General features: G+C 38.9%; 1 protein-coding gene across 1 annotated transcript; it reads right to left on the bottom strand.

Moving 5' to 3' along the window:
* Positions 1-1,094: 1,094 nt before the first annotated feature.
* LOC118408600 (leucine dehydrogenase-like) lies at positions 1,095-11,401 on the bottom strand. The gene is made up of 11 exons (XM_035809418.1): positions 10,912-11,401; positions 10,055-10,153; positions 8,910-9,016; positions 8,094-8,215; positions 6,229-6,354; positions 5,987-6,079; positions 5,665-5,771; positions 5,124-5,219; positions 4,454-4,597; positions 3,910-3,999; positions 1,095-3,529 (listed from the first exon to the last, which is right to left on the bottom strand). Exons 1-11 carry the CDS (start codon positions 11,242-11,244, stop codon positions 3,323-3,325), a joined length of 1,524 nt encoding a protein of 507 aa, XP_035665311.1. The 5' UTR covers positions 11,245-11,401; the 3' UTR covers positions 1,095-3,322.
* Between the last annotated feature and the right edge of the window lie 2,446 nt (positions 11,402-13,847).

A 13,847-nucleotide genomic window follows, 5' to 3' on the forward strand; every position in this document is an offset into this window, starting at 1 on the left:
AATGTATGCAAAATGGGGCAAGTTCCGGCGTTGCAAAGTACTTGCACATTCACAAATCGCACGTGACGTTTTTTTCTAGATAAAAAATATGATGCATACAAATCGATATTAACCAAAACATTTGAGTAGCCTTCGTGGAGTATGAATTCCAGAATGACTGTGTGACAGTTCAGATCCCTGATATGATGAATGAAGCATTACAATAATACTATAAAGTTTAAAACTTATCCACATATTAGCTGCCAGACTGTCACTGTATCTGTCTCAAAGACGAGGTAAGTTTGCACCAATGTCATAACCCTGATGAGGACTGTGTATGCAGAAATGGCCAACGCAATCAGTTCTGACATTTGAGTACTGTAAATGCAGAAACTTTCGCGGTGGTTTAATTAATGTACGCGGTTTTCGCGGTGGCCGTTTGACAGCGAACATTTTCCAATTTAAGTAAGAGACTGCAGTGCAAGGTGTACAACTTAAAACCACAATTAAATGCATTTACAGTACTAATATGTAACAGGCTTAGAACTCAGCAATTAGGAAAGAGTCTGGCAGTTGAACACACACTACCAGTGGACTAGCACCCTGCTGTAAATGCTGAGTGAGTGCTTACAAAAAGTTGTTTAGCTCAGGGCTACAGAAACAGAAATGGGCAATACCCCATGCACTCCACTTGTAGCAAGATGTTATCTTTGTGAAATAAAAAAGCACACTACACGTATCTTCACTGAAATATTTACTTCCTCTATTAACTGTTACACTGTCATAATACTGCTTATGTTCTTATGCACATTAGAACAAACCGCATGATTTAATAAACAACTAATAAAAGGCACATAAATTGCAGTTCAAGTGATAAAAACACATTTCCATTTCAGAACTCCTGATGAAATTTTCCCAAGTGAATATTGCCATCTAAAACATTACTTACATAAAGCAGAGTCAACAACAACAAAATCAACAACAAAAACTTTCCCAAGGATCTTGCAGCAAACTGCTTCCTACGGGACGAAAAAAGACGATAATACAGAGTCAATATTCTAATACAAAGCCTGAAAAAATTCAAAACACACCCTCTGACACTGGCTATTAAAATAACACATGGGTCTCTATTATGTTTTCTTAATACTAAGTGATTGATATGTCTTCTTCTTTGTCCTTACTACCTCTACCCAACTCTAATCAATATACAATAAAAAAAATCACTATCAATATAACCTAATACATGTTCTGGCTTTAAGTCACTTTAAAATTAAGGTAAAAACTTTAAAGACAGATTGCTATTTAAGAATATGTAAAATATTGCAATGTCAGTGTTGCATTTCACCAAAAACATTAGGAGTTTTTTTAATCATGTACGTGCAGTAACATGATCTCATTTTCAACTTTTCTATGTGCATAGATAATCACAACAGCTGCCTCCTGATAACTAATATAATATTTATGATCAATTAATATTGTATTTCGCTGTAAAAATATCAAAGCAGTGACACGCCACAACTGAATGTACACATAGTCTAACACATCATAAATGTGATATGTATACATGTGTCTAATGAACTGATTTTGTTGTACATGTACTGCTCTAATAACTGTAAATAGTTACAATCACTGTACATCTGTGAAATGTACAACACTGCAGTATTCAATTTTCTTGAGAAATAGAATGATGATATGACTGTAGCTTTGTATCTTGTATACTAGTTGTTGCTGTTAATCATATGTTTTGTATATCAGAAATTTTGTCAACATGAACTATGCTCTTGCAATAGTTTTTGCACTTACGGTCTTATATGTTTCACATACATATGTCCATGGAAGTTCCAAGGATGCAATTGAAATCATTCTCATAACAATGTATCCATCATCTATATTACACCATACATAGTTGTCCTATCTGTTAAAACTGATTCATCAACATGATGCAATTAAACATCAATTGTTTGATGTTAATTTCTCAAAGTCTTATTGTTTTAAACTTATGTGTTTACTTCTAACTATAAAACTACAGTCAAACCTGCACAAGTGACCACCACTACATAAGGACTACCTGGCCAATATGAAGACATTTTGATGTACATGACCCTTTGACAATTTCTGACATTGACACAGCGCTACAGAGAGTGACACTAGAAATAGAGAGAGAGCTATAGAGAGAGAAAGGAGATGCAAGAAGGAGAGGGGAGGGGAGGGAGACTGAGAGGATCCTAGAGAGAGGGGAAGAGAGAAAAAAAGAGAAACATCCTCAGTTTCAGCCACAAATTAAATGCAAAATTGCTAATAACATGGTTGCCACTAATTTAAAAATGACTCAAAGATCCATCAAAAAGACACCTGCAGCGATTGTGTCTGTTGGCATCTAGTTCAAGCCTTTTCACACCATTTTGTAAACTGCAATTTTTTTTTTAAATTCTACAAAAATACCCGATTACAAGCAACAAATTGGCGCCCATTGGCAACAAATTGGAATTGATTGTCGCCTGTTTGCAACCAGTTGGCTAATGCCTCAAGTTTGCTAAGTTGCTTACAGGCAAGGCCCAGTGAAATACAGCACCCTCAATGGTCTTCTTGGACAGGTTTTGCTAAGTTGCCTACAGGCACAGCCCAGTGAAAAACAGTACCCTCAATGGTCTTGTTGGACAGGTTTTGCTAAGTTGCCTACAGGCACGGCCCAGTGAAATACAGTACCCTCAATGGTCTTCTTGGACAGGTTTTGCTAAGTTGCTTACAGGCACAGCCCAGTGAAAAACAGTACCCTCAATGGTCTTCTTGGGCAGGTTTTGCTAAGTTGCTTACAGGCATGGCCCAGTAAAACACAGTTCCCTCAATGGTCTTGTTGGACAGGTTTAGTTAAGTTACCTACAGGCACAGCCAGTAATATACAACTTTTTGCTAAGTTGCCTACAGGCATGGCCCAGTGAAATATATTACCCTCAATGGTCTTGTTGGACAGGTTTTGTTAAATTACCTACAGGCACAGCCCAGTGAAATACAGTACCCTCAATGGTCTTGTTGGACAGGTTTTGTTAAATTACCTACAGGCACAGCCCAGTGAAATACATTACCCTCAATGGTCTTCTTAGGCAGGTTTTGCTAAGTTGCCTACAGGCACAGTCCAGTGAAATACAGTACCCTCAATGGTCTTCTTGGAAAGGTTTTGATAAGTTACCTAAAGGCACAGCCCAGTGAAATACAGTACTCTCAATGGTCTTCTTAGAAAGGTTTTGCTAAGTTGCTTACAGGCACAGCCCAGTGAGATACATAGATGATGGTCTTCTTGTGCAGGTTTGACTGTACACTCATAAATACTACCACCATGACTGTGTTAAAGCCCTGTGGTTAGAGACCCGTATATGTTATTCCCCCTGTGCCAGCCCCCCTCCACCAGTGCCTTGATGATGTGCTGACTGCGGTGAGGCCAGATGGGGTGTAGTTCCCGACTCGCCTTGTCTGCCAGGACATCCGCAGCCTCCACAGGTGTGATGTCCTCCTTCTCAGCCTTCTGGAGGATCTCCTTTGTGATCTTAAACACCTGCGGAAAAATATCTCAATATCAACAGACAATTCCTCATTCTTCTTGGATGATCTACAGTGATTGTATATACAAAATGTATCAAATGTATCAATCTCTAAGCCACCATAGTTTCATTAAGTATTTACAAGCTTGTGAAAGGATGCTACAATTTAGAATGAAGCTAACAAATGGGGACAAGCCTTCATCACTTGAGGAAGCCTACTGAAATATCTGGGTTTTTTTTCTAAAAAAAAAGCTTTTTTTTTGTGCAGCCATGAGACACACCCAACATAATTTGAATGTTGTAAAAAAGAGAAAGATCTTTATTAATGCATGCCTTTTGTGATTATGCAAACGATGGTGGTTTTCAAAAGGCATGAAAAGTAAGAAGATCTTACAGAGTTCTCCCAGTCTCTCCCCAGATGTCTGGTGATGGCTGGGTCATCAGGTAGTCTACCATAGGTCTCATTGGCACAGTTTACTATTCCCTGGGGGAAAAAGTACGAAAAAGTCATTCAATGTATAAAAACAAATGCAGAAACGATGAAACGCACATTCATGGCTTTTGTCCAAAATCACAACTTTGCAAAAAACCTGCAAGGAAATTCTTAAGTTGATAACAGTTTCAACTAATTCAATTAGTTTCAACAAATTCAATTATTTCCAATGTCAGAATATGTCATTTTTTACCTCTCATAGGATATTGACAAGTTATAAGACGTCTGCCAAACATGAGCAAGAATGTTTTGTCAAATATTGGAATGTTTGATGCTGATGAATGCCCAGTACAAAACAAGCAGGTGCAATTTGATGCCTGAAACGTACATGTAAGTGTACATTCCCTTTGCTCTAAGACTTGACTACATCAACTAAGGGAGGAAAACACTAGACTTGAAGTCTGTTATGAAGATCTTTAGGGCCATGCCCATATACAAGACTCACCATCCTGTTGGCCACATAGTCCACAATGTAGGTGATGCCACGTTCCTTCAGCAGTTGGTTGTCCTCTGGACAACCCAGCTGGTTGTTGGCTGCACCACACACGATGGGGGCACTTATCTTCGGTATTGTTTCTGCATTCAGGATCTAGGAAAAAGGAGAGATCAAATCAAACGTAAAGGAAGTGATAGGTAAACTTTCTTGTCTAGGGATCATTGGATAGGTAGAGCATTCCCAATTATATATCACAACATCAACAGTTGTTCTTTTCCAAAAATATAAAATTCTTACTGCTGTACTGTACTGTACTGTACTGTATCCACAATTCAACAGAGCAAAGTACCAGTATATACCAGGGCTGTTTCCAGGACCATTCCCTCCATCCATCCCCCAAATGGAAATTTGCTTGTTCGGACAAACAAAAGTTTCATCCTATCCGTCAAAAATATTAACTTTATGGCAATTGAAACTGACGAAAATGTATTTTTACTACTAATTTTAGTAATCACACAACAAAAATTAACAACTTGGGATCGCAAACAATGAGTGGTATGAGAAAAAATTATCGCTGGAGACAGTCCTGACAGTCACCAAATAACATGATTTTTGAATCACAGCTAGTGACATAAAGTTTCATATGTGAAGTCAAAGGAACACAAGAATTATAGCCTACTCCTCCAAGTGCACATGGTGACAGGATGTCACAGTCATAGGACATGATGCTGGTGTCTTCTATAGGAACCTTCTGGATCTCTAACCTTCCATTGGCCTGTAGAAGGGTAACATCATGAGAAATGTTACACAGGTAATGGCAGATGTAATAAGTCAGAACATTTTAATCTCAGTACAATCAAACCTGCCCAAGTGACCACCTCTACATGTACATTAGTACTGCCTACATCATAGTACATGTACATGTAGCAAGTGATTTTGGGGATACCTTTTTCCGTTTGACACGAGCATTAAGAAGACCACCTATCCACATATACCAGATATTCTTGGTTGTACGAGTGGTTTTCTTGGGCAGGTTTGACTCGCTGTATTTGGGACCAAATTTGATTTCCAGTGATTTAACAACCTGACTGAGATGCCATTAATGACCAAACGCATGTGAGTCTGATTATAAGAAGAACATCAGATAATCTAATAGATATAATATAGGCTATGTTTTTTTGTCACACGGATATGATTGACTATTTTGTTTTAAGCCATACCTTATCAGCTAGGACTCGTTTCATGTCGTCCACACGGTTCTGGTGACACTCTGTGACATAGATGTATTTCACTCCCTTCTCTAGTAGTGTTTCAATGATGATCACAGCTGGATATGTGGAACAACACGGTATTTTAACATTAGGACTCACGTATAAGAAAACCATGACACTTATAATACATAGAGATTAGCGGCTGAATGGGTAATAACTACTAAGTACATCAGAAAAGTATGAGGAAAACTTATTTTTGTGTATACACAGTAATCTTATTTTTACATTTTTGTGCACATGTAATGGCAAAAGTAATACTAAGGATACTTGCCTACATTGCCAGCCCCTTGTATAGCCACTGTTTTCTCCTTCAGTGTTCCCATGTTCAGGAAGTCCAGGGCAGCCTCCATTGCACATACAACCCCTATATGCAGACACAAAGCATTTTGTTATAGCTTGAATTTCAAGAATACATTTACTGAAATACAGGAAGTGATTTGATGTGCAGTATAACAACCACAACAATACATAGCTGATAATCCAACCTTGCAACCTTGACAAAAATTTCCCTACCTTTGCCCGTGAGTATAGAGGGATTTCCGGAGCCCCCTAGTTCCTCAGATATACAGGTGGTGTAGCGGGTTCTGTTCATCACATTGTTCAGGTCATTCACGTTCAACCCTACATCCTCCGCACTAACTGTTCAAACAGATCAATCATTCAAAACAGCTCAGAAACAACTATACGAAAAAAGAAGAAATGCTCAAATCATGCAATGTCAGAAATTGAAAACAGTTATATACTGAAGAGTCCTTCCAGCTTCTTGTAAAGAACTATACACTTGTATATTGTGTAATTGCAATTAACATTCAAATGAAGGATTCACATATGACTAAAAACATACAGAAGAACAAGTCAATGCAACTGCCATGCAAAACAGGGACAGCTGGAACAGAATGGTAAACATAATATCTGAAATTAGAACTCTGTAAAATGATAAGAGCTTGAAATTTCCAATCATAATTTTTCTTATCTATTAATAGTATTATCACAAGCCCTGCAAACAGTTGCCCATAGCAATAATTTGAATAAATTTACCTGATTTTTCTAAAAGCTTTAAGGTTTTATAGCATTTTGCCAAGATTTCAATTTGAATACAACCATTTTGCATATAGTTAATAGCTTTGCACACTTGTCAAGAGCAAGTGGCACAATCACGTGCACGCTCATAAGTCATACACGTACACTGACTCTAGTATTGAATTGAAGTGCCTACCCGGTAGGTACCAAATCTTAAAATCTGGAAGTAATTTTACATCTCATATACAAAATGTGGATACAAAGCCTAAAAAAACAAACCTCATAAAACTCTGCTGATGTTAATTTTGAATGTCATTGAATTAGTTGATTGATGGGTATTAATTAGGAGAAATGCAGTCACTGCTATAGAGACAAACACTTTTTTGTGTGCACATTTGTTAGTATGCACACTTTGTTAGTAAGTACTACACTGGTAGAGAACACTGGAGGGAAATAGTACTGTTATTGACGGTGAATGCTGCATACAAGTGAAATGGTAGTTTGAAAGAATGACAACAGAACATTATCTGGTGCACATTACACAATCACCACATTACTACAGTACATACCGGCCAGGTTAACTGTTCTTGTCACCCAAGAGACAGGTGATATGAGGAGAGAAGAGATAAAAAATGTGACTCTTACTAGCGGTAGCTTTCAACATTAACCCACGGCCCAGAATAAAACTGCAATTGGTAATAGAAATACTACTTGGCTAAAGGATTATTATCAACTGGACATGCAGCTTTTTGAAGTCAGAATTGAAGGGAGGCAACAAATGAGCTATAGCTCAAAACATAGCCTGGTACCTTTGAAAATGTATATTTGACTGGTATTGGGACCAGAAAAGAAGCCTATCTATTTATTGTACACCTTATCGCTGCAAACTGCACTAAGCTAGTTTTTTAACATAAATGTACAATAAAGGCTTATCATTTCGTTAAATCATTCTGACAGCAAGCATGCTAGAGATTAATAATTATTGATACTCAGGGTCAGAATGAATGGCAGCCAAATTTCATGATGACAATGTAATGGATATAGTAAGTCTAAGATCAGATGACTGGCAGATTAGAAGTTGAGTATGGTTTGTAAGCAAGTTGTCCTTTTATGTAGTTCTAGATAATGGTAAGTGACCATGGTAAATGTATTTGGGTGAGTTAAGGATGCTTTGAAGCTCACTATGGATAGCGGTGTAGAATGCATCTAAAAATCCTAAAATATTCTTAATATCACAATTCACTTATATGCAACAAAAAATAGCTGCAACTTGCTGCACCAATAATAGAAAAATGAACCACATAGTACACAAGTATAAAAATGAAAAGCTGACTGTATAAACCTCCATTGGTACCTACCATAGCAGCCATTGAGTGAGGACAGGAAGTCTCCGTAGTCATAGAACATCTTCTGCCTGAAGTCAGGGTCCCTGTGTTTGTTGTGCATGGGTTCCTGTACCACTCCCTTCCCTCCACCTGCCCTGTGGAATGGAACACAGAACAGGGTTGGACAAGTCCACTATCCCTATTGTCCCTGGATAGTAAAATAGTCCATAGGGCTAGCTCATGTCCTACCCCACTTGCCCGATCAGGCAAGTAAGATTTTTCAATGAGTGAGATTTCTATATCATCAGTATATGCTTGTTACTTTTCAGTCATGGCATCAAGCACAGGTCAACATAGAAAAATAGAGCTAATGATAAAAGAATTCCATCACTGGAAGTGAAAATGGATAGAAAGAAGTCATTTAAATTTAAGTAAATTTTAGTGTAGTTGTCCGATAGTACAAGTGAAATAGTACAAGAAAACTTGTCAAACCCTGCAGACAAAGACCAAAAACTGTGGGCTGCTAGACTAATACTGCTTGCCCCCTGAAAATATGCTGTGCAAAGTCAACCTGAAATGCTTGTGTAATTTTTCACCATAAGACATGAAAATGAACTACAAGATTAGTCTACCACCAAAATTTTCCCTTCAAAATACAAGAAATAGTATTTCAGAGGGTCAAGATTTCAAAATTTTCCCAGGGGGACATGCTCTCTAAGATTGTTGCGCCTCCCAAGCTCCAAATGATTTTTCAGCAAGAGAAAAAGGTGGAAAGAATTTTTAGGCTGCCTAGGGCACTGAGTTGAAGATATATGAAGTTGTTGTAAGCTGCACTGTGATAATACATACCATAGTCCAGCTAAGGCAGACTTCACTCCCATCCCCTGTGCCAGTCTCAGTCCATCGGTCAGGTACCGGTCCATACCAGGGTAGTTCCACAGACGGATACCTCCACACTATAGGGGAGACAATAATAGTTAAATACATAAGGTCAGGTACTGGTCCATACCAGATTAGTACCAAAGACAGATACCTCCACAATATAGGGGAGACAACAATACATAATCACATACTAGTACAGGGAAACAAAGGCAGGTACTACACTACTAGTCCATACCACAGAAACTATACAATATATATTTAGACAACACATTGCATTTATGCCCAAACAAATGGTACATGGTGGTAACTTAACCAAAGGCATTCATTACATTTATTTATAACACTGTTGTTTTCTTGTTGCAACTGAGTAACCTATTTTTTCACCAGCTTAAGGTGGCTGTAACATTACATGCATGTATGGTCTCACATTTATGGCAATTGCTTTTTTATGTACAGTAGTTCTATAGATAGGAGGCTACTGAGTACTGGTATTCTGTTAGGCAGCCATGTAAACAATTATGTCAACAGTGCCCAGTAGTTGTGCAACCATTTTGTTTACTGTCTGTGTTTGAAGAAAAGCCTTCCAGACAACTCAAGTGATTTATCATTTAGTAACCTAGTTACTGAGATTGCTCCATGTTGAGTGTTGTAACAGTTGTTTTGCAGTATGTTAAACATGTAGAAATGGCCCTAGTACATAGACTTGCTAGAATAGAATTGCTAATCATTAACATTATAGGCATCTGATAAGTGTGTACACTACATGTAAATGCTACACTGCAAGGGTCACTAATCTTCTAATCAGACACCCCCCCAGGAATGGAGGTGTGGTTTGATCATGTGATCACCTTGAGCCAATCAATATGCAGTGTTGGAACAACACCTTCTTGACATGTGATACCATACTTGAGTTACAGATTATGCCTTGTGATAACAGTATTTAAAGCATGACTGTCTCCTAATCCAATAAAAATTGCACAATACATGTATATACGAAGACTGATACAAGCTAACATTAGGCATGTATGTCTAATAGATCTAGTATTATTACTAGACTAGTACAACAACACATAGTCTAGAATAGTATAGGTAGGGGGTAAATAATGACTTACTGCTTGTCCACGGTAGGTTCTCCAGACAAAGGCTCCCATCAACACACCTGTCCTCCTGCCCACCTCCATAAAGACACCTTCATGCTGGTCATAGTTCACCTGAAACAGGTGTGGTGATCAAGAAAATGAACCCTTACTTCTTACTAATTAGTTTTCAGGAAAAAAATCTCTTATTGTTAAAACCAAGCCATTCATGTACAGTTCACACACATGCAAAAGTTACCTTTGTAACATTCCTTGAAGGCTTGATATATTTCCTACAGGATATGACCTACAAAAAGTTGACTAGCCAGTGTTGAAAGAGTTGGTCTATTAAAGTTAGACTTTTGTAAGAAAAGAGTAGAAACAGACAGAAACAATATCCTGGTTCCCGGGATTTCGAACCCGAGCCGACACCAGCCTGCCAGACTATAAGCCCAGCAGCGCAAACCACTATGCCAAAATGCACAGAACTGTTTGGCATGGTTGTTTTTGGCGGTGCTTGAACTCCACTGGTACTAGTGTTACGCTCATACGCGACATGGGCCAAAACATCTGACATCCCAAAGAAAGCACGTTGAGATAGTAGTACTTCACTCCATACAGGGTATAACGAGCATACAGAGCGAGCTCTGTGAAAATACACACACGTGCACACACGGATGCACATACACACTCACACACACTTCACTCCATCCTGGGTATAACGAGCATACAGAGCGAGCTCTATGAAAACACACACACACACACACAAAGACACACTAGAGACTCACTCACTGGCAGAAAGACACAGACGACTAACAGACACAAACACACAGATATGCCAAAAGAAACCTTGTGGAAGTACAAACATGCCCAGAGCTCCTGGGGTCCCCTACCTTGTCTGCCGCACAGAACTGGGCCAGTTCCTCCAGCTCAGGATGGGAAACCTTGGCCTTCCCCTCCTCAAAATCCCACACCACGAAACACCTCCTGATCCCGAGCTTCTGCAGGTGTCCAGCGAACCGATTAGGGTCCATGGCGAGGAGGGAATCAGTCTTCTCATTCTTCGCCGCATCGGACGAAAGATAAACATTATTCTGGGCGCCAAAATACGAAGAAACCTGGAAGAGCTGATTAAGAAGACGTTTGTTGCTGATCGGTGCGTTGTTCACATGTCTCCCGCAAACCTTGCCGAACAGCACGCCTCCCACGGTTCGAAGGGTACTCATTCTTATCCTGTGAGAGGTCTGTGTAGGTTGGACACTGTGTGAAAGCCTAAATTCGTCTTGAAGTTCAGTAGAATGGAGAGAAAAGAAGGAGCAACGTGTCCAACTGCATGTGACACCAACAAGCTGGCTGACCTGTGGTGGCCCCTGGACCCAAGCACACATCTCGTAATTCTACGCTATAGAAAATAGGTCGAAGTCAGTTAAATCGTCAGCAAGCTAAAACAAGATTAATTCAGACCTTTGGCGTTATGTTGACGAAAGAATTTCGAAAAATTGCAACAAAATATCATTTCGTGGTTGTAAGGATATGGTTTTAAAGACTTTCATTTTTGCTCAAATCCTTCCGCTGCACTGTAAGCGCACCAGACCGTGTAATAGTCCCATCTAGCGAGGTAAATACAAACTACAAGACACAGACGCGCGCATTCCAGCATGCAATGATAACAAATGACTAGAGAGGATGCAAACAGCATCATACAGCTGTATAAACGAGAGACATAAATCTGTCCTCGCACTGTCTGCGAAACTATTCTTTCCCCTCTTGGTCAAGATGGAAATATGTGCCCAGGACCAAGCGATTCATGTCTTGATCCTGTGACAAAAGATACGTTTCCCATATGTCGCAAGCTGTAGTTTTTGGCCGGCCAACTCGTCTGGTGTGTTACTGTCTATTTGGCCAATTCCTACTATTCCCAGTGACATGTTGAGAGCGTTAGGCTAATAATTCAGCGTCAGGTTAACGTTTGTTTACCTGCGTGTGGATGGTGTTCAGCACCAAGGGCAGGTATAACGTTATTTGCCCTATGTAGACAGTGACTAAATGAGGGATTCACTGTCAACACGGCTATCTAATGATACGCAAGATTTGATGTTGCCCTCCTCAACGCACAAGTCACACAACCCCATACCTTGTATCACTCCGATTCTAGTACCAAATACGACAGAAGTGATCAAAAGAGCAAATCAGAGCTAGAATAGATATCACGTTATTCATCAACTGTGTCGCTTCACTAAGGTTACAACGAGAAAATGTCTTATATAGAAGCCTTTTTCACCGCACGGTTTCGGCTAAATTGCCCACGGTTTCCCAGTGCCTCCTGGTGAGCAAAAAGCAAAATGCAGATATTTCTGACAGGGAAGAGAAAACTTAAGTTGATTGGCTAACACAGAGTCAATCGTTGATATAAATGGACCAAGCTAGCCAATGACAGACTGGTAAGTATGATAGACAGAAACCATTAGTCAACATGGTAGCCTCTCTACCAATCAAAATACTTAAGGCATTATCAAATTGACTAATCACAGATAAGAGACAATTTTTCCGACTGGTAAAATGGTAATGATAATTTTATCCGCAAGGCGACGCTTCTGTATCAGCCTGCTATCGTACTGTACAACTGTTGTCAGAATTACCGACATGACATTGTATGCACCGTGATGCAGAAATGAATGATCTGGAAATATTAGTTTTATTTTTATTTTTAAGAGAAATGATAATATTTTTCTATTTAATGATTCTAATGTTGACATCAGTGTCACTCACACTATCATTGAATACAGGAATACGAGTCTTGTTGATTGCAATACCATGCTTTATCATTTCATTTCTTGTTACAAGTTTCATGGTCTCTAATTTGTTTGAAAATGTAGTCATCTTGTTTTTGTTTACCCTATTTTTTCTTTCATGTGCACACATTAGATTTGAAGTCTGCAGATAATGTCATCATTAACATTTACTTGCTGTGTCCTTACTAGGATTACAAAGGCCAAATTTGGGATGTTGGTAAAACTAAACAAGTAAGAAAACCAAATAACACAAGCACAACACACGAGTTCATAAAAAACACATTTAATAGATGCTACGATGGCTCTGTACATAATTTACCAATGCAACCCAACATCTTGAATGTCAAGAAACAGGCCTCTTAATTTGCACAGAGAAGTTAGAAGCAGCCATGTTAAACTGCCACCAAATAAGTGAGCCGGTGTATTTCTTTAACAATTGAACATTATAAAACCTAATAACCATCTTTATTACATCTTGTGAAACTGTTAATACTACTGTCAAAAGGAAAAGAGTTACCGCTTGTCTTAGAAAGCATCCAAACATTCGAACACAAAATGTGCTATTATCACTTGTGCATCCTTGACTACTACCAGTATACTGTATGCTAGACAATGTATCATGAAGCTAGTGTTTTTCATGTTTAATGGCAACAGAATAGTACAAATCATCAGATATATATACTAGGTGCTTCTCTCCTCAGAAAACAGTTCCTATAAGTTACGTTGTGGATACTAGATATACCTTGAGAAATTCATTTCTAGTACCTGGCTTCTTACATGTGCTTTGCACACCTGAGTGACAGTAGTCTCAAGACAGTCTGAACAAAAGGCCACAGTGCAGCTCTGCAGTTAGTGTACAGTCTTAAGGGTAAGATTTACATTTAAGGGTGTTCTTGCCACCAAGCTCTCAAGACTATTACAAAGTCATCATCTAGCGAGTAGATGAGATAGAAGTGTATGTTGCAGAAAATAAGAATGATATCCATGTGAATCAGCGATTCTTTTACCATTACATATACCTATCTCCTTCACAATCA

The sequence above is a fragment of the Branchiostoma floridae genome, unplaced genomic scaffold (assembly GCF_000003815.2).
Source record: "Branchiostoma floridae strain S238N-H82 unplaced genomic scaffold, Bfl_VNyyK Sc7u5tJ_218, whole genome shotgun sequence".
In the NCBI taxonomy this organism is placed as follows: Eukaryota; Metazoa; Chordata; class Leptocardii; order Amphioxiformes; family Branchiostomatidae; genus Branchiostoma; species Branchiostoma floridae.